Source organism: Myiozetetes cayanensis, unplaced genomic scaffold (assembly GCF_022539395.1).
Source record: "Myiozetetes cayanensis isolate MyiCay16 unplaced genomic scaffold, myiCay2020 scf2-11, whole genome shotgun sequence".
Taxonomy (NCBI): domain Eukaryota; kingdom Metazoa; phylum Chordata; class Aves; order Passeriformes; family Tyrannidae; genus Myiozetetes; species Myiozetetes cayanensis.
Genome location: NW_026087411.1, coordinates 30,188,799 through 30,211,354, shown reverse-complemented (window position 1 = coordinate 30,211,354; position 22,556 = coordinate 30,188,799). Strand labels below are relative to the sequence as shown.

The window sequence follows — 22,556 nt, the reverse complement described above, 5'->3', positions numbered from 1 at the left end:
TTCCATTTTTTGAAAGAACCAGGAAATAACCAGGAAATTTTCTTCATGGAAAATTCTATTGGCTGGTTTCCTTTTTAATGACTCTTCTGTCTGTTTCTTAAGGATCCGTACTGCCCTTTTAACTTATTCTAATTCTTCACTTCTCTTTTTTCCCTCCTATTCTTCCTTAGTTTTCCCTCCTCTAGCATTTCATTTCCTCTTTCTTTCCAGCCTCTCTCCACTGCGGAGCAGGAACTCCTCTCCTCAGTCCTGCAGGGTTTTTCTCTTGCCACAGTTCGCATGAAAAGCCTTCCACCTTTAAAATGGCCTTTAGAGTAGAAAAGTGTATCTTGGTGTTACCCATAATATTTGAATGCAGCATGGGGTTTTGAGTGTTATGCTTCAATTTAACTATCCTCTGTTCTGCCTCCTCTTCCTGCATGTCATTCTCCAGTATTGTCCAAAATTCCTGGACAAACCATGAGGACACACATTTATTTATTCAGAAGTTCCACTTGAGAGTTGAAGTTAATGCCATGGTTTTCTGAGGCTTGTCGAAGTTTTGAGGTGGTTATTAGCTGATTAATAATCATAGGAGTATGAATAATCTCCCTAGCCAAATCACTGCCCTGCCAGTAGCATCTGACAGGCTCAGAAACCCATTTGAATGCAGAGATATGTACTCAGATTCACCAAACAGGGCATTTCAGGAGGGGTGTTTAAAATTAAAACTATATTTCAGTAAATGAAATTAACATCAGTAAAATGTAAGCCTGTAACTTTCCATCTGCAGTCAAATTACAGTCATACAAGATCCTGTACATGACTGTAGGGACCTGTCTGGTAGTCAGAAATGCAAGTTTGAGTTCCACACTCGAATATATAAAATGAGGCACAGCTTTACCATTTTTGAGTTTGTATCCTACAGGGAATTTAAACTGTAGTACAGTCCTAGGGATTGTAAATTCCTGCCCTGACATGGTAGTGAGCAATACTTGTTTGCTCCTTCCTTGCTACAATCATTAGAGAAGTGCTTTTTGATCAGAGGCCACGAAATTAATTCCTACAGATATCAGGCTAGCTGGTGGTTTAGTTAGTCTCTTCTCTTTCTGTCATCAAAAGAATTGTACAGAATGAGTAAAAAGAGGCCATGAACATGCAGAACAGTGCAGTGATTTCAAATTCATATTTTTACCAGCTGTTAATCATGCCAGCAGTTTCCTCCCACTCTGCTTCATGTGCTGAGCCTCCTCGTTTCCTTTAATCATTAATTAGAGCACTTGTCAGGCAAAAAGATTCTCACGAAATCCAAGGCTCCCCTGAATTTAGTGACTGTCAACCCTGTCAGCCTTTCAGCAAAGTTTATTAGTTATGTTTTAGCTTCTCCATTCACAGTAAAGCAGTTTGTCACTGTATTGATCCTTACTGGTTATATTGTGGGATAGCCACTTTCCTGACACAGACCAGTGCCAAAGGGACACCTGCACCAAATACATGCCACAAAATGATTGTCTAAAAAATCACTAGCAAGAACGAGGAAGAAGCGGACAAAAATGTGCGGATCTTAGGATTTATTAATTTAAGATACCCTGTTTCACTTGTTGGTTTCTCCTCCCCCTCTCAGCAGTTTTTCCCCTTAACACAGATGTTCCTTCCCACTCACGTAAATTGTAAATCCAATGTCCCAGACTGAACTTAGTTGTGGTGTTTAGTGGAAGCACACCAGGCTGAGCATCCGTATAAATACACAGACTTCTGCAAATGCCTTGATTTTTTTGTGTAGTGAAGCCGTAAGTCTTGTTTGGTAATCTAAATCCTGCTAAAGGGAAATTTAGACAGAACAGTAATGGAATCACAGATTTACAATGGTGGAATATGAAAGACAGCTGTTACAATCTCTTTTGCCTTGAGGTATGAATGAAATAAAAAAACCAAAGCAGCAACACAAGTTAAACTTTTTATGTTGTAGGATAGTTGCAGCAAATTCTGAGGACAGGTCATGCCAGGATGGAATACACTAGTTGCTTTTTCTAAATTTAAAACAACAATGAAAAGAGGATCCGATGTTTTCTGCTGTTCCATTGTTTTTATTTTCGTATAATAGACATATGGAAAAGTCCCTTTAGATCTATAATCCAGTCTCTTATTCCCATTTAGAATCATAGAACAATTGAGGTTGGAAAAGACCTCTAATATCATCAAGTCCAGCCATTAACCCAGCACTGCCAAATCCACCACTAAACCATGTCCCTAAGTGCCACATCTACATGTCTTTTAAATACCTCCAGGGACAGTGCCTCAACCACTTCCCTGAGCAGCCTGTTACAACTCTTGACAACCTTTCTGGTGAAGAAATTTTCTCTGACAGCTAGTCTAAACCTGCCCTGGAGCAACTTGAGACCACTTCCTCTCTTCCTATCACTTGTTACTCTGGAAAAGAAACTGACCCCCACCTTGCTACAACCTCCTTTGAGGTGCAAGAAATTTGCTTGCACTCACTTTAAGTGCTTTGCCCACACCTATTGTTTTGTGACCTTACCTATTATTTTGTGTTTGAAATTACATTTCAAGTTCCTTGAGACAGGAATCATACAAAATATGTATTTTTCAGTGAAGAGGTTTTTAGAATATACTCAGGTGACTTTAAAACCATATTAAAAAGAAGAAAACATAATATGACAATGATTCTGTATTTCATAGACATTCATCACTGCACATCTCCACAAGCTTTTACTTCTCATACAAAGGATTCAGGGTTAGACTTGGAATTAGAGGTTGCAGGGGGGTGAACTGTGAGCAAAGGCCATAGGCATAAAGGCCATAAGCATAATGGTTTTATTATATTTTAGTTATACAGATCTGCTGCCACCTGCATAAGTAGAGGCAAATCTCTCAACCCAGCTAACTGACAGAACACTGTTTTCAGCACAGACATCATTTAAGAACTGAAGTTATTAGCTTGAGATGCTTTTTATAGTGTTTCTTGAGTATTTAAAGATCCCTTTGTCTTGTGAAAATACCAGCTCTTTGGGAATGAGGTTGCCTTCTGTCTTCCTCAGACATATTTTGCTATTGCTCAATTTTGCTATTGCTGGGACACTGGTAGTTCCTTCTGCTTTTACATAGGGTTTTATTCCAAGCATTTTCTGTAAATCTACATTATAGAAACTAATGTTGATTCAGCCACAGAGTTTAACATTACACTCTTACTATGTTTAATGCTTAACTAACTTTTCACTATGCCTATCTAAAGTACCTGAGCACAGGTAGTGCTCATAGCCATGGTACCTGAGTGCTAAGGTAGACGACTCCACAACAGTTTTATTTAAGTGTAAATAGTTTAAACCAGACAATTGTGCAGTTATAAGATCAGAAGTCTCTCTCAAATGTGCTCAGAATCCATACTGGCTGTGCCATTCTGTTGATTGTTTTTGCCGGAGTTTGTTTTCCAGGTGTCATGGGACAGCAGAAAGAATTTCTGAGAAATCTCTGGATTCTTGGTCTCTGGGCAATGACAAGAGCAGCACAAACTGACCTTATCTATCACTGATGAACGCTCCCTATAAATACAAGCAATGCAGGAAAGCAGCTGATACTGCAGCTTCTTTGTACAACTCTTGGTTCAGTGTGTAATGCATGGTGTTTGCAGTGTAACTTTACTACAGAACTCCAGGATTTATAGAGGTTCAATCCATGCGAGAACATCGCCAAACGCTGTGACTTGTGCAAGGCAGAACTGGAAGAGTAGAAACTGTGGATAAATGTAAGACATTATATTTACTTGTTTAGCTACTTTGTTAGAGCTTTGATATGCATTTGCCAGTTAGCTGAGAGAGCTGGGGAGCTGGATCAAACAAAGCTCTTGTGTGTGTGTCTATGTGCATCTGCGTTTTCTTGTACATACATGTGCATATATTCATCCATCTGTAACCTCATTTATCTAGAAAAGTGGGTGAAGAGTTAGACAGACTTATATGGTGGTAGGAGTTGTACAACCAATATCTATAACTAGAAAAATGCCCTGAATGTTTTTTAAAAATTGTTCTTATTACTGTACTACTCCTAGTTGTTTTATCTTAATGCTACTGAACTTGATGCTTTAGAGGTGTGAATTACTATAGAGAGTAGGCAATAACTATAGATATTATATATATATAAAATATATATTATATATATATATAGATATAGATATAGATATAGATATAGATATAGATATAACTAACTGCATATGCTACAGACCTTAGACTATACATTCTCCTAATTTACAGCCTTTGGATACACACCATCTGCCTGATTTTGACTAACAAGAGGAGGGAGAAAGGAAGAAGAATGGTGTTGAAGGGCAGAGCATGATGATTGTTTATGCATTTTCTGTTTTGAAACCACATGAATGATAATCCAAAGGTAGCTAGGGTAATAAAATTCTCATACTAATGTTGTTACCATTAATTAATCTTGATGATATGCTCACAATGTACCTCTCAAAATCACAGTGACATTCTGCACAGTGTTGCTTTCCAATATCTGATGCCATTGTAATAAGACATTATGTGAAATTCCTTTATTACTATGCTAAGTATAGAAAAATCTAATTGAGGTCTGAATGATAAACACGTCATGCAATAAATCATACATCCTGTAATATGTCTACTAGAAACTAGAAAAAGCAGCATCTGCTTTGGTTTGGGTTTATTTTTCAAGTGTGGTCTGAACTGGTTCTTCTCCAGCACTGGAAACCACAGCACAGGAGCAGTGTGTTGCTCGTGTCCTGAAGAGTCCCACCTAGCTGGCGTTTCTTTGAAATCTGTTTTTAGGATTTGTTGTCAGTGTGACTTGCTGGCTTCACTGACTCATGGTGCCCTCTACAAGGTGAGCCTTAAGCAGCCTGATGCACTTGTTCTCTCCCACTAAAATCACTCCTCACTAAGATGGGCATGCCCCCAGTATGATGCTGTGAAAATGCATCATCTTAAGGAAAAGGTAATTAAGACAGCAGGACAAGTGCTTTATTATGAACAATATGTTTTTAATTTTTTATTGTCATTTTATTAAAGATCTTCTGACCACCTAGATATATTTTACTTGCCAGTATCATTAAGAAACCCTCATATTTTGATATTGCATGGGTGGAACTATGATGCAGTACTACATTACCGTAACAGCTCAGCAAAGATCCTTGAGCATGTAATATGTTGTGAGTTTGCTGTAATGGAAGAAAATATTTCTGTTCACTTCAGGGAAAGGGGCTTTCTCTTTACTGTGATTCCCCAAGTTTTGCCATGAAAATCAAGTCACAGTCAGCTGCAGTCAGTAGGAACTCAAAGCTGACTGAACACTCCAATATATGATGCCTTCTGTTCAGTCTTCAGTGTTTCTACAGCTTTCAGATATTCAACAGTATTCAGATATTCAACTTTAAAAGCCTTCCCTGATTTAACACGGACCCCCTGATGCATCCCTAACTAGGGAGGATAATTAGATGAACCAGGCACACAACACTGTTACACTAAGGATAGTCTCTGTGGCAAACCTTTGAAAAGCAAAAGATAAAACTCCCACTGGAATACACAAAGAAGCAATAACCATATGGGGATTGTGATGTTGAATATATCAGATAAATCAAGAAAAATATATCTCAGGGTAAGTCACCATATGGCAGGCATCAACAAGGCTTAGACATTCTCCTCAGCTTGGGCTGTGTGTTTCTTACACAGGTCACAGAAAAAAAATGCTAATACCATGAAAAAAAGAGTGAAAGCTCAAAGTCTGCACATGAGTTAAAAGCGTCTCAACATGTGGGACCAGCATGTAATCCATGGAGCAAAATGAGCAGTGTAATATATTGCCACCTGATGCTTCCAACACCTGACTGCACACGAGGTACAGCCACCTCAGTTCCCTCAGCCTGCAGCCTGGTCTTCTGACCGCCATATCTGAATTACCAGATCTCATACTGCAGGACACACAGTCATCACATGAGGAGATAATTAGAATTTCTCTTTGCTCAAATCTTATACCATGCTGATTACCATGTTTTCTGAAAATGCACCTTAAATGCACTAAAAGTTAAACTGTGTCTTTTTTTTCTCTCTCCCTACCCTGCATCTCTTCTCAGGAATTGCTTCCTGTCTATTTATCTTCTGTCCAGGACCACTCAACAGGTCATGTATGCTTTAGAGAATGTTTTCCTTCAATTGAAGCTTCGGACCTTTCATTGGTCCTTGCCAGCAGCAATATAAGTGGTTTGACAGAGCAACAGATGTGTGACAGCATTTACGCAAGGAATAGTTTCCTCCCTTTCTGGAGGCACTTCATACATTCACAAACTGGTCAAATTTGTTTTGTAATGCACTGGTCCATCATTTAGTGAAAGTGAGTTAGCAATTTCCAAGGTAATTCCCCTATTTTCCTGTGAACAGCTCTGACAGGAGCCCCCGGGGAAATAACCATTAAGCAAACATCTGTGTACTTCCTATCTGTCAACATCTCAACAGCTTCAGAAGTGGGGGCTGACATGACGGACCTGCCAGCTTTACCAGAGCCCAAATTCTGAGGCAGCTGAGATTAGCAGAAACTCTGAACTGCACAAAGTAGCAAATTGCTGTTTTCCTAAATGTATTTTGTTCGTCTTGATACAATATATGTCAATTTTTACAATAAAAAATCTCCCTTGAGAATCGGCTGCAGGATTAGCATTGTCATCTGTCTAGTGATGATACATTGTACTGTCAACTTGTCAAAATGATTAACTGAACTAAAAAGCTAAATTTTTAGTACTTTCATGATAAATTAAATGCATAGAGGGTTCTTTCTGTTTGCCAGCATCTGCTATGTTTTAGTAATTTGGCTCTGATGATGGAGGGAAAAGGAAAAACAGAGTGGGGAGAAAGACAGGTAAGGAAAACCATTAATCTTGAGAAAAATAAGACTGTGATCTGCCCATCAACCTTAAGATTAAAATCACTCAAAAAAACAACGGGCAATTTTATTTTCACTTAAGAAAAAAACATTAAAGCAACCTGCTGCTTCACATTCTCAGAAGTACAATCTACAAAACACCTGTTACCTAATGGCTTCTACAATATTTTCAGGGGAACAGAATACGTTACTGAATCTCCTTGCCAGCACTTCCAAACTACACCTGAAACACACCTTTGCATAGTGCCTAGCAGAGAATATTTTCTTCAGTTAGACAGCTAACAAAACTGCCATGTTTTGTCACCCTTAACATATACTAAACCCAGGGATGTGCCGCAAGTGACATTAGTGACAGAGACTGTACTGCAGTTACCTCAATACAAATTTGTAATCAAGTTGAAAGCATTCAGTATTTTGGATATAGATATTACACAAGCATCTCAGTGGAATAAAAGTCAACCATTACATTTGATGCAGGACTGCTACAGGCAGCCATGGGCATTCTCTGATGGTGTTTTAGCAGTAGGCACATAAATCTATGTCTTGCCCAAGACAGCATGGTTGATTTGGTTTGCCCACTACCATAACCAGTGCAGACAACTAGAGATCATATTCAATACATAAAATATAGATATATACCAGCTTCAGTGTTCAGCCAACTTTCAACTAACTACACAGCAAGCCACGATTTGGCAGCCTTGGAAAGCAGATGATCTAAACTGTTTTGTCATCTCCTGTCCTTAGAAACTGCTATAGATAGACACCAGCTTTACTTGTAGGTCAGTTGGTTGATGTGGCACTGAATATTCATGTTTCATCAGCTCTTGTCTGTCTCATCTCCTTCAGAGAGAAAAAAATCCGTGCAACCTTTGCAAGAGCATCTCCTTGACTATGGATTGTGACAGCCTGAAATGAAGTGCCAGGCCCTTTCATGAGCTTCTTCATATACATAAATCTGGTGAAAGGATCATTTTTTGACGATGAGTAATAAGCCTTCTTCATCTTCCCTTATCCCTCTGAGACAATATCTGAAATGTGTAATAGCTAAGCTTCAAAATCATAGCATTTAAGTTATTGGGACAGTCATCTCCCTAAACAGCTACCACTGGGAGCAGTTCAGAGTTAATGCTTGGAAAACAAGAAAGAAAATGCCCTGGAGTATCAGCAAACTTGAGGCTTGCATTTCTGAGGTTGCCAGTATTAACAATGACATGAAGGGAAAACAGCATCCTCTTTGAGCAGATGTTTTAATCACCCTAGTCATGTACTAGAGCCCCCACATTTTGGCCCATCACCCAAACAGATCTGTGCCAGTGTGAGAGACAGTGGAAAGTTCTTAAACATACCGACAGTCAAATCTGAATCTGGCAAATGCCAGAAGATTACAGAATTTCTTGCTGTAAGTCATGAGTCCTAGTCTAATCTGAAACAAAAAGAAAGGTCAGTTTAATGGGGAATTCAGATATCATAAAACATGCAGGATAACATATTTATAACATAGGTATTGCTCCCAGTTCCAGAAGAGTAGAAAGAATGCTGGAGCTTGCTGGCTGTTCTAATCAGGGGCTAATACTAAATCACAATTGTGCTAAAACTTACCCCAGTTAGTTTTTCAGACTTTGAAAGTACTAACCCTGTATTCAGTGTTCTCTGCCCAAACTCTTCTACAGGCCTGCAGCTGGGAGAGATGCTTTTGACAGGGGAGCTACCTGTATTTCCCTCCATTTAAATAAACCTTTGCACCAATCCTATATGAGAACATGGACAAAGAAAGTGTCTGTGTAGTAATGACATGATTTATTTCTATTTCAGTAGATTGAACTTGAGAGTGGGAGAACAGAACTGTCACCGGCAGAAAGCCCTTCCACTCTGGAGTCACAAAAGGGGATGAAAGCTGTCAGGAACAGGACAAGAAAGCAGGACCATTAAACATATGGGAAAGAGTTAAGTGCACACATCAACTGGAAAGCTGTTGACTGGGAATATTTGTATACTCCTACTGTTACCTCCTGTGTTTTTGCTGAAAAACACATTTCTTCTAACAGCCTCAATTGCAAAGCAGTGCTTTTTTTATCCTCCTACTAGGTTTTAACCTAGACAGTACTGTGACAACATCAAAAGCATAAGTAATTCCTTTCCTCATTCTATTCACATCCAAAGCTAGCAATTTCCATCTGATATTATCACTAATGACCAGGTAAATCAAAATATAACTATAATGTAAGTTTATATACTTCTACGTACACTATATAGCTTAGAACAAGGCTAAAAGATCACCATGACATATATTCCACTTATATTAATAAACCCCCATTTATCTGTTTATTAATAGTGAAACTTTAGCTTAAAAATACATCTATAAAATAAAGTGTCACCTCCATTTTGTGATGCTGAAGTCTGAACAGTGTTAAGTAGCAATAAAACTACACTATGCCAGCACCTGGGCAAAAATATCTTTTCACCCAGCAGTTGACAAAGAAACGTGATAATGTCACATCTGAATTAAAGCAACAAGGATATTTATGTAGAGGTCTAGCACAGAGCATTCACCACAAAGAACACACCTGACAGAAATCCATCTATTTGTACCACAATCATCTCCTTTCTTAAAATACACATCGTAAGTGTTCATTTCATTAGACTGTTGGAAAGCAAGACTTTTCAGTTCCTTATAGTGGATCAGTTTAATACATTGCAATGATGGATTGATAGCAAATTGCCTTGTTAAACAGCATGCACTTATAGAACTGCAGCAGGCGGCCTCGGCTGTGCCTTAAGCGAATTTCTAATACTCTTACCATGTCCCTCATTGACATATGCAAGTATTTTGTGTCTGATCTCTTCATACATGTTGTGCCTAATGAAACCATTAAATCAAACTGCAAAAGGGCTATTTATCAAAAAGTAAACACCTCTGAACAGAGCTCACACTTGGTCTCATGCATCTCCAAGGCTAAGGGCAATTAGGAGTAATCACTGATAGAATCAGTTTTATATGGCTTTGAAGCAGCAATCCTGGAAGCTGTAACAAAGCTTACTACCTAAGAACACAACAGTCCATGTTTTCAAAGCTCAAAAATTCTCTGAATCCAATTAGGGATCTCTCATTAGCAAAGTGTGTGTGCATGAATACAGCTGATTTGCTTGTAGCCATTTGCCTACATCAGGTATGCAGAAATATGTGCAAGTATGCGTGACCTACAAGGCAGAGGAGCCTTTGTATTAAATAAGCACAGCTATGTCTCAGTCTGTGCTGCTGCCCTGTGCATGAGCTCCAGGCAATAGGTCACACAATTTGAGAATAACCGCTCCCTGGGAGCAGACACACCGGAGAGCAGTTACATCTCCATGAGGATTTTATCCCAAAGAAAAGAAGGCTCAGGGGTGACCTTATTGCTCTCTACAACTACCCGAAAGGAGGTTGTAGCCAGGTGGGGTTGGCCTCTACTCCCAGGTAACAAGCAACAGGACAAGAGGGCATAGGCTCAAACAGTGCCAGGGGAGGGAGATTCAGGTTGGACATCAGGAGGAATTTCTTTACAGAAAGGGCTGTTAAACCTTGGAATGGGCTGCCCAGGGAGGTGGTGGAGACAACATTCCTGGAGGTGTTCAAGAAATGACTGGACACGGCACTTGGTGCCATGGTCTATTTGCCAAGGTGGTGTTCGGTCATAGGCTGGACTCAGTGCTGTCAGAGCTCTCTTCCAACCTAACTGACTCTGTGATTCTGAGGATGACCAAATCCCTTGGCTATTCAATAGATGTGCTTGCCTGGCTGGGGGCAGGTTGATTACCTGCATGTAGCACATGCAGGCCCTGAGCAGCAGCCCCTGTCTTCTAAAATCCACACCATGAGGGGTAGCGAAGGACTACAAATGAAACTGGGGACTGACAAGCAAGTCTCAGGCAAAAGCGTGTGTATGACCTGACAGGTCTGAAAGTGTAAAAACTATTCCACAGGGCACAGAAGCGTGGGTCATCTCCATTTCCTCCTCAACAAACACACAGTAGGAAAACTCAGAATTTTCCTTTTTGCTTTTGCAGAGGAAATAATTAACTCACAAATACACTCAGTGCCTTGAAGAAGTCAGTGAACACAAGGATACCAGTGATCTAGTTGGTATATTTAGAGTTTCCCAAAAGCTTTTGATAAGGTTTCTCACAGAATGTCACTCTGCTATGGGCTACTACGAGAAACAGGATACCAGAGTAGGGAAATTGTATCACTCACCAAAGACTCCAAGAAACTGAGCTATCGTAGGGTATAGAACGCCCCCTCACAAAGAAATAATGTTCAAAGGATAGGAAACCAAGTATACCTTTTATATTCTAACAATACCTCCTCTTGCCAACTTGATTTTGTTCCAGAGATGGTGATATTTCAGTGCTAAGCAATACCACTATCTCTCTTATGCACAGGGCATGAATCTTCACATCCAAAAAACCCCAGGGAGGTGTTTGATCAAACAGAGTCACAAATTTGTTTCCACAAACACACTGGTAACAACCAACCCATGGCCCCTCTGCAAGCCACAGGGGAGCCTGGGCAGCAGTCAGTTTGTTGCTGAGGGGGGTGAAGACTTGTGAATATTTTACTTTCTCTCAGTCACGCAGTCTTCAAGAAAAAAAGCTTAGCAATGTAAACATCAACCTTCAAGTTGATGTTTACCACCTTAAAAAGCAGATGACAAAGAACAGTCATTCATAAATGGGACTAAAGTTGGCACTGCACAGACTAGGCCCAGGTAACTTCCCAATGACTCAGCTGCAACAAGGGATATTTTTGTGATGCATCTATTCTTACGAAATGGAACATGCTTTTACCTACACACCTTGGTTCTGCTGATGCTTTTGAAGCAAAACCCACACACTTTTCCAGCTACAGAAGGTCAGCACATTACTGGGGGAGAAAAAGGGAAAAAGAATGAGAAATCACAGAAATACAGAGACTCAAAAAAGATCTTATACAATTAATTTTTTTTTGCCTTGAGCTATAAGTAGGCAACAATTGCCTACTTTCCAGGATGTTTAATTTAATTAACACAGCCTACAAGGATATTTAAGCAGTAGTTAATAGAGGGTAAATACAAAATGAGTAAATAACAGGTGTCCTGTTTATGTGCATTTTTCTTTGTATTGTGATGATAAAATGATTGTGATTTGGTCTGTATCTTGTCTTTACAATTCATGCTCCACTGATGTGTCAGGGTGTTTTAAGCTTCAACTGTCAATGCTCATTACTAGTAAGCCCATCACAGAATTAGAAACAACTTTGAAATAAATCTTCAGGCTGTACCACCCAAACTGACTGCACCCTACTGCTGTTTGGAAAGGCAGCTGTATTTCCACTTCAGTCTGCACTCCCTTCATAAGCCCTACCTACTGATGATTTTACAAGCCTAAGCCCGAAGATAAACTGGACCAGAGCAAGAAGAAAGAATATTACTTCTTAGCTTTGCTCTCATCCAACTCCTTTTTCTCCTTGCTATGTTTTACTGTGTTTTTTCTTCTAGTATAATATATCCAGCACTTGCTACGAATTGCGTTATCTTGAACACAATCAAAATTCTTCGTGAAGGCCACAATGAAAATTTCCCAAAGGCCTCAAGAGGCCTCTGATTTGTCAAGACAGAGCAAAAAATCTTTGACTCTCTTTTCCACTTGGACACATGGCCTGGGAATGGCTTCAGCATGCGCTTCTTCTCATTGACCGGATTATACCGCTTTCTGTCTTACTTTGAGCCCGTGCCCTGTTATGCAAATACAATTTCAAAAGTAAGGCTTCCTCGCCTCAGTATTCCCACATGTTGTGTCACAATATAGTAAGTGAGGTGAGTGGCAGCTTATGCTTCAAAATCCACACATCTCCTTTTTAAAATGAACAGCAGGATCTGACACTTAAAAAAATCTCACTTTTCTTCTTAAAATCTAATTATAACTGTCAAATGTATTAACTATTGTATAACAAATCGACACACAAAAGACATTAAATCCAATTATACTATAGCATTGTATGGTTTTCGCTGGTACCTCAGCTTGATTTTTCAACCTGGTATCATACTTCTTTTTTTGAGTTTGACCTCTCCACTTTCTAGGTAACAAAGGGTATATACATTCATGGAGGGAATAGCATGACACACAAATGCTTAAAAGATTACATTATAGAGAAATGTAGTGTTGTTACTGGAGAACAGCCACTGCTTTAGGGCATGAAGTTCTGAAATCTGGGCAAGGCTTACAAAAATTCTGTTCAATATGTGAGGCTGATAAGATAAAGGAAGATAAAGGCCTAGTATTCTGAATCAAACATTCAGTGCTCCCGCATTTCATGGTAGTCTGATGAAATCAAGTGCTAAATCCTCTGAAAAATCAAGCCTTTTTTCGGCTTGTTTGAAAACAGCATCCCAAGTCTCAAAATATTTGCCCACTTTTTTCGTGAAATGAAGTGAAATATTCATCTGCTTCATCCAGAGTGTACAGCAGCACATCCTGGCAGCAACACCCCACAGCTGCTGTTCTCAACGTTCGCTGTAGTTTCGTGGATGCCCACTGGCCTGAAAGTCACTGCGAAAATCTCCGGCATTTTCTATGTTGATATTAAGACTGTCATTATGAGTTAACATATCAGTGATGACGTTATTTACTTCTTTGCCATGACAAGAATTCAGTACAGTTCTGCCAAAACTCTTCTATTCACACATGCAATATGTGAGCAGCATCAGACAGGCTCTACCCTTATTTTAACAAAACTACAGACAAGGAGTTAAGCACAAAAGATCACTTTATTTTTCAAATCACACCCCTCTCATTCTTGAAAAGGTGTATTTCTAATTGTCACTATTTTAAATATACTCTATATTTTCCTGTGAAGTTAAATACTTTGAAGAAGAATCTCCAAAGAAATAAATACAAAGCACAACAGTTTCACTTTATGATTTGCTTTGAGCATTGTCTGGTCCTGCATCCACTCCGTCAAGTTTTGCTGTTCTTTGAAACTCTTGAAAAAGAAATCCACAGTCAGCATTCCTTGCTCTCCAGAGCCCTCTGCTTATCAGCTGTTAATACAAACTGTTAATACAATACCAGAGCATGCACAAAATAGCTTACAGCAGTTTAGTAATTCTAAAACTTCCATTACAAATACATATGTTGCTACTAAAGAAACAACTGGGATGCTTCTTTTCTGGATGCTCATAGAAAATTCCATGTTACAAAATGCTTGTTTGATGATGTCCATGTCTGCTGGTGAAAAGAAAATCAGTACTAACTAGGTTTGCCAGCTTGTACAATGGATAACTTACAAAACCAGACAATTCCCAAAGTTATCAAATGGATCAACTGCAGCACAATCTGCAACCATCATTTTACCTGAAACCTAATTAGCCCAAAGGGTTGGTAATGCACATCCACTGCAGTATAAAACGATACCAAGGCCATCAGAACACACCTTGTGGGGTTTATTCTCATATGATGAGCACTGTCCAGTGCAACAGCACAGCTCCTGCTCACAGCCAGGAAGGGAGGGCTGACGATGCAGTTTTATGGTGGTTGTCATGGCAACGGAGAGGTGAAAGTAGTCCAGTGCAGGCAGCATCATGTCCCTTCAAAGAGAAAGTTAAACGCACTTCCCATACCAGAAGTTGCGCTTCTGAAAAAGCTTTTCTTGAAAGAGGTATCGGAGAGAGCCTGACTGGATGTGGCTGTGAACTCATCCCAGTTACGTCTCACCTGGGACAGTATTCCTGAAAATGCAATCATGGTCTGGCAGGCTGATTTCGCTACATACACATGCACTTAAAGAACATTCAAAGACTATGATAAATTCTAAAAATTACAGCTGCAACTCGTACCTGTTCACAACAAGGTCTGAGGTAGTTTAGAACCACTCTATGAGAAAGAAGGAAAGGGATTTAATGCACAAATATTTCAAGATACAATTGCTACAAAGAAGGGGAGTGTAACAAAGTGTAAAACAGATTTAGACTACTGTCTGCCAGGAAAGAGGAGCTAAACACAGAAATAAGTGAAAAAGTTCACTAAAAGCTGAACTTCTATTTAGCCTGGCTCTGATCATTAACATTCACTACAAAAAAACAAAAACAAAAAACCACCAACAACAATGAAATTGAGCAAAGCAGAAAGGAAATTTTACAAGAGATTGGACAAGGTTAATAGACATAGGGTCCAAATTGGGAAGTAGAACTGAACTTCACAAAATGAATCCATGTGCTCAGCGCGACATTTTGATATCTGACAGCCGAAATACCTTCACACAGGGACACTGAAAAGTTACGAATTCTTTCGAGATTCACTTTTGATGATGCAGTTTATTTAGAAAAGAACATTTATGTACAATCAATGCATTAAACAATGCATAACTAACAAATTGAGAACATATCTGGTGCATCAGGGTGAGAAAGAAATACTTACATTTATATTTAAGTGTAATTTAGATTAGCCAGCACAAAACCTGACCTACTTCTTAAGTCAACAGTAAACTCCTTACTGATTTTCCTCTTAAGGGTAACAGACTGTAAATAGATTATGGAAGTACAAGGTCCAAAAAGGTTAGTATTTTGCATATCCATAGACAGCCAAATTTAAATGTTGCTCACTAGCACTTGACAGCCTAGTTGCAGTTGCCTTTAAAGTCTGATGTGAATGAATGGGGATGAGGATATTTTATTCAGCATATGACAAAGAGGAAAAACAAAGAAAGTTTTAAAATTCCTTAATATACCACAATATGGAGGAAAGCTGCAGGGAACACCAGTGATACAATGCTAGGTAGGGAGGAAAAGAGAAGGAGTAACTAGCAGATTGGGGGAAACACGTAGGAAAAATAACCACTGAGAAGACTGGAGACAAACAGAACTAGCTCAGACCACAAGAATCATATCTTTGGGTTGTTCTTCCCTTAAAAACTACTAAAGCCTCACTCCCTACGTTCTCTTTTATTGCTCACATTCAGGTGAGTGAGATTCCTTAACAAAATTTCCCAAATTAAAAAAGAAAGGTCACACAGAAACACACCTTTGCAAACAGTCACTTCAACTTGGGTAACGCATACATTTTCTTTGCTATATATGCACAGATGCAACTATACAATTCCATACCAGTCTCTCCCTCAAACTGCTCCTTGCAACACCAGCTCTTGCTTTAAGTGACATTTTTAAATCTAATCATCTACATCCCATGAATGCTGTATTATTGCATTAAAACATTCACTTATGTATTTACGTCTCAAAATGAATAAGGGACATAATTCCTGAAACAGATCCAAAGAAGAACTTCTTTACTGTGAGGGTGGTGAGACACTGGAACAGGTTGCTCAGAGAAGCTGTGGATGCCCCAACCCTGAAGGTGTTCAAAGCCAGGTTGAATGGGGTTCTGAGCAACCTGGTCTAGTGAAAAGTGTCTCTGCCCACGGCAGGGAAGTTGGAACTCGATGATCTTTAAGGTCCCTTCCAATCTGAATCATTCTGTGATTCCCTGCTTCCTCTACTGAAAAGAAGTTGTGATAACTACTGTTCACTGGCACATAGCTCAGACACATCTCACAGTTATACTATGGACCTTACTTGATATTTCAGGAGTCAGCTGTACTTTTTGGACACAGAATTTGGCATAGATCATATAGGTTTGTTTTGTAAATTCCTCAGACCAATTAATATAGACTGAAGTTGTTTATGTATATCTGCCAGCTCTCAGGGGTCACTGGATAATTCAGAAGATCATGAGAAACTACATTACCTTGTTTTAACCAAGCATCTGCACAAAGATAACAGATGTGCCAAGATGCTAAATACAAAAAGATGAGTAAAAGTTCATTTTACCAATAGTGCAGCTTTTGTCCTCTATTACAGCCCAGGGCCTAGAAGTAGTAGGAGGCACTGCAGAGGCGTGTTTACACCTGTGCAGTGATGCCACCACTCATTCAAGCTTTTAGTAATCTGAACTTCAATTCCATTACGGTTATGTAAGGAATCAGTTATCAATTTTTCTGGAACACTGAACTATATTATTTTACTAGGCTGGAAGGAACAGTAAGAGAAATAATTCTCTAATGACTGGTTGGTGATAATGTCTAATGCCAAGGGTGGAAGGAGCTGATTCTTCAGCTCCCCCATTTGTATGTATCATAGTAATGAAACACATACAGTATGATAAAATCGGTATTAGCTGTACTGGCAGTCAGTCTATTGGTAATGACAGATACCTGTAGTTTCCTCACCGTGGCTTTAAAACTTTTCACAGTAAGCAATCAAACACAGACCCAGATTCTATCATGGAATATGAGTGGGACTTTGCCATTACCTCAGCTAAGGCTTTGCAGTGAAAGCTTGGGAAGGGCCAAAAAGACTGCAGTGCCTTTTTGAGCAGTTAACAGAAGTTATATGAAGGCTCACTCTGTAAACACTGCAAGCCATAGCAGACAAGGTAGCTTGGAGGAATATGTGTGTTCTGTGGACTGCAGCCCTGTCACTGAAATTAGCATTTAACTTGCTCTGTGTTTTATACACCTCAGCCAAAATGCCAGTACTTAATAACTGGGCAACAAAGCCCTTTGGACCTGCTCACCCCATACCTTGTTTGGACATTTGCACTTCTTAAGCAACCCTAACATAGTCACCATCCTGCCATACCACAAGAGCAGCACTTCACACATGCCTGCACGGACATTTTATTTGTTTGTTTGTTTGTTTGTGTTTAGTTTTGGAGCTTTAGAACCTGTTCTAAATTCAAGTCACATAATTAGCTACTCGCTCAATTTAACATATATATGTGTGTGCATACAAATACGAATATTTAGGTACTCCTAAAACCTGACCTACAACTTTTATTTCTGTTTCCTGAACAAAGCTTTGTGGAGCTTCTATATATCTAAGTTAATTAGTACAACTGACAACAACAACCACCAGTTCAGAGAGAACTAATGATTCTAACCTAAACAGACCATTAACTGAGAAACTGGGATGAGAACCAGGCCTCAGGCATCCTCTAGGATCTAAAAACTATTATTTCTGAAGCATGGTTTAGTCCTCTGGCAACTAATATCATGACACACAAGCCTGAACGTTTACTCTTAAATATATTAATTCTTACTGGCTCTGATTATTTGCTCACTACTCTAGCCACAACAACAAAATTACCAATGAATTCACTTGCTTATCTGACAGTATACTAACACCTGTCAAAATATAAGCCAATTAATATCTTAATAGAGAAATGCAATGTATAGCATGTGAAATCAAATCTAAGTTCTAATTCCTTCTGAGTGTCTCTGAACGGGCATCACTTTATTACCAGAACTATGAACACACAACAATCAGACAAGAATGGCATTAACTTTGTCTTCTAATTTTTGTACTGAAAATTTAATTAAACTGGAACGATTACAGACATCTTTTGCTTTCTTTCATGGAAACCAACTCTCATCAAGTCAGATACTCAACTGAAAATTCTCTAATGTTATCATTAGTAAAGATGAAAATGCATTAAATTGAATTTTTCAGCAAAGCTGAGAAGCACTGAGCTCCTACATGAGTTGTCATAATAAACAAGAAAAACTGATTTTCATGGGGAAAAAAAAGAAAGAAAGGGAGCTCTAAAGGAAGGAAACTGCAATGAAAAAGAGTTCCTACTCTAAGAAAATTGGTTATGTCTCCTCTGTATTGTCTTTTACGTTAGACTTGGGTTAATCTCTCTCATTGTAATTCCATTTAACAAGCTGTTTGACCTTATTTTAGAGCTGATTGGAAAGAGCTTGAAAACAGCTGAACAATTTTGGCTCGCTTAAAAAATTCATTTTCCCAGATAATAATTTCCCCCTACATTTCTGTGAACAAAAAACCCCTTTTATTTGCATTTGGGAAAAGTTAAGTAAATAAAAGGATTTTAGGAAGGCCTTTGTTGAGCTCCACATGAGTTAAATCTAAGTCTGAATTCAACCCATGGAATCAAAACTGAGAAAATGAGGCCTGGGGAACTTAAAGATACTAACGTACCAAATAGAATTAATGGTTCAATAATGACAATATAGTTAGTTCCAGTATGTAGAAATCTAAAAGCAGGTCTGTTTCATAGTTTCTGGTGAGAAAGCAATGAATACCTGGTCAGTTCTGCTCTACTCTTGTTGCAAATAAAACATGAGTGATTGCACAGTTCTGAATAACTACAGTATTTCATCCCTCTGATACAAACCCTGATACTAAGCCATAACAGCACAATTTACTTTCACTGAAAGGTAAAACAAAGGTAAAAAAGAAAAGAAAAAGAAACTTCAGACGACTATACAGGAAGTGCATTTGAAATTGGGAGTCAATAAATACAGACAATAATCTAGAAAGAATGCAAACATTCACACCAAATCAGCAAATCAATTCTGCATGGTGTCTTCCTCTGTCACTAGTAATACTTTGCTGACACGTTTAAGACAAGAGACCTCTTCTAGGCAATACAGGTATTAGGGGTGTTTGTTGGTGGGTAATATTAGAAGATCAAGCAGAGTTTAGCTCTCTGAAACATTATTTCTTTAATTAAAAAGGGGAAAGGGTTGAAAATGCGAAGCTGAGGCAGGGCTTGCCTTAAAACCCAGGGAGCTCACAGGGCTCACCTTGGTGACAGGTTCTAAGAGTAACTCTATATGAAATAAAGACTCTGAGAAGGGCCATTGTGAGTAAGTCTAGTACTAATACCTGCAGGAAGAGACAATGAAAAGTTGTTGGGTTTTTATTCATTTATGGGGGTGAGAAAACGAAGGGTCTACAGGACCTTGGAGTTTTTGCTCTGGGAACCTGATAAATTCATTTATATTCTTGGCAGAGAGTGAATATCATGGGAAAAAAAGAAACATTTCTGTTCCACAATGAGTCACAGGACAAGACCAAAAAGATGTTCAGTAGGTTATAGTCTACAAGATCATAAAAATCAATTTTGTATCATAAAAATTAATTGTGCACATCAAAGATTGCAAATGGAAAAATGCCATTCTTTCTCTGGGAACCTAGACTCAGAACAGCTGGCACAACCTTTTCCTAATTTTTTTTTTTTAACATTCTCTACAAGAGTGACTACTAAATACTAACAGCAAGGAAGTTATGCCCTTTGCTCCAGTTTGACAAAACCAGACTTGTTTGATCAAACTGCGAAGAAATACCATCACTGACATGGAAGGATTTGTATCTACCAAAGGCAAGACACACTCCATGCATCTCGGTAGCTCCAGCATGGATTACAACTGGAAAAGTTTTCTGTTTTTACTTTTCAAAGGGAAAAAAAAAAATCAACTTTTTGAACCTATACTTAAACAAGAGAGTGGCTGTCCCCAGCAGCTGGTCTCAATTCTTTCATGCTCCAAAGGCTGCTAAGCCATAAGGTAATCAGTCCCACAGACTAGGAGGTGACTGTCACAAGCAGAATCCTGTCCCAGAACTCCAGACTGTCTGAGGCAGCTGTGGCACATACATTAGAAGCTTTATACAGCACAATGGGCATCCATCTTCACCAACAGGCATTCACAGGTCAGAAGATAGCAGTGGCAAGGGAGAGGACTGTATGCGAATGTCAGAACTAAACTGTAATTTGGCAGTGAAAAATGCTATAATATTATTGATAAAGCCTAATCAATTTTATTTGAAAGAAGAAAGGATTTTTTTTTATTCAAAGTATTCTCTGATTCACTGCTACCACTGATTATATTTCTTCTTGGGTTTAGCACAACTAGTATGCAATAGGGAAATTATTTCAAACTAAGTAGTGTGATAAATTAACATACAATTTGCTATGTTGATATAACTCATTTTACCACTCTAATTATGCAAAGGAAAACCATATTTATCCTGCACTAGCTTTGTTTTCTTCTGACAAGGCTATTTATCACCCTAGGAAATTCCAAGTTCATAAAACTGGTTAGCTGACATTTCCAATATAATATACTTTGTGAGGAGTAACAGTCCTCCTAATCAATTTTGCCAATTACATCAGCATTTGTCTTAAAACAAAATCTCTTTATCTCATACTGAAGGACCAACATGGAGTTCTTCCTAAAAGTCATGCAGGCCTAGAGAGTAAGAGACTGCATCATCATCAGTGTGAAAACAGAATAAGTGAAGTAGCAGGCAATGCAATCCAGACAGACATGGATGGATAATGAATTCTGTGACTGTAAAGTAAGAACCAGATCTTTTACAATACAGTGCAAAAGCATCATATTTTGTGAGGATCGTGAGAAATGTTAATGCACACACAGCCTGTGAATTTTTAGCTCCAGACTGTAAAACAATTCTTCTTGGAAAAATGTAAGTTATCTGCAAAATCTTCTTTCTGTATTTGAACGACTGCTTGTCAGTGACCAGATGCATTTCTAAATCAAACATTTTTGATGACCTGTTGCAAGTTGTCTTAGAAATGCAGGCAAAATTTAATCATCTTCAGGAGTGAAAAAATATCATTTTCTTCAAGATGGATGTTTGATTTTGGAATTTCCTTTCTGAGCGTAAGAAATGACAATTTTGTACTTTGAAAAGTCAACTAAGGTCAAGATTAATATAGATACATTAATTAGTTTGTTGATATCATGAATGCTTTTCTTGTCATCCCACTGATGAATGAGGGAATTTGCATCTCAGCAGGTAAACATGTCTGATACTTCCTTAATCTACTGTACAGCATTTACTACAGCCAAAAATAAGAAACAAAGTGGAATATAGGGTCAAAATTATTTAGAAAACAGATTACTAGTTACAAAGGAATATGAATGAAGAATCACTTTTAAAAATAACATATATTCTGGACTGATGTGTTCCATAAATATTTTTTTTTGCTAATGAAAACCTCCAGGGAACAAATACTTATTTCATATGCCTTCCATTCTGCTCCAGTAATTTTAGATTTCCACTGTAGCTCTGCCCTTTATTTCCTTCTGTTTTCCTTGCCTTGGTTAGATTAGAGAGGTAGGGTGTTAATGGGGTACTTGATGAAGATTGAAGACCTATTTTCTCACCCTTTGGAGACCAGCCTGATTTGAACAAGTGGAGCAGAGTGAAGCAGTCTCTTCATGTCCTCAGGAAAAGCCTTTTCCATTTCAACATTTCCAGCGCTCAGACATGGCCCCCTTCATTCACAAAGAAAGAAAAGGTGCCAGCACAAGAAGGTTCTGATTAATTTCACAGAATGCCAGCAAGGCTGCAAAAAGCTCCCTTTCAACCTTCTTTATTGTTGGTGAGCATGGGAACGCGAGATGGATCCAGGAGGGGAATGCAGGGGACTAGTGCTTGCAGCTCGAACAGGGTGAGAAACAAGCTATTGTCCACCAGTGCCCACCTCTGCTGATGATACTTCCTTACTACTCTCGTCCTTGTGGGTACTGTTTTGGGCTGGGCACTCAAAATGCACACAGTGAAACACCTGGAGAGAACAAAAAAATGATGATAAAGCAAAACAATTTAATGCTGGCAAAAGCATGATCAAAGTAAGATGAAGTCTTTATGGAAGTATGCAGGCCAGATCAGTGACAAAGTAATTAGTCAGAATAGAAGTTTTGCCATGAGGTCAAGAACATTTATCCATGGGCAATAAACTTTAGAAAAGGAACCAGTGGAGCAAAAGAAGGCCTTCAGATTATACCAACCTTTACATATGGCACTAAAGATAAGAAA

At 38.7% G+C, this 22,556-nt stretch overlaps 1 protein-coding gene and 1 long non-coding RNA gene across 4 annotated transcripts in view; one reads left to right on the top strand and one right to left on the bottom strand.

The window, feature by feature from the left end:
• The window catches only part of BTBD9 (BTB domain containing 9), a 152,035-nt gene that overhangs the window by 27,279 nt on the left and 102,200 nt on the right, over positions 1 to 22,556 (bottom strand). For 2 of the 3 annotated variants that reach the window (XM_050316241.1, XM_050316242.1), the window contains one exon: positions 13,661 to 22,305. The exons of the other annotated variant lie outside the window; for it this stretch is intronic. In XM_050316241.1, coding sequence (XP_050172198.1) covers positions 22,201 to 22,305 — 105 coding nt within the window. In that variant the 3' untranslated portion in view covers positions 13,661 to 22,200. Of the gene's footprint in view, positions 1 to 13,660; positions 22,306 to 22,556 lie in introns of those variants that run through there. 3 annotated transcript variants of the gene reach the window in all.
• Positions 5,921 to 15,599, top strand: LOC126640449 (uncharacterized). The gene is made up of 2 exons (XR_007629043.1): positions 5,921 to 7,881; positions 8,710 to 15,599. It is a non-coding gene; the product is annotated as an uncharacterized LOC126640449 (long non-coding RNA).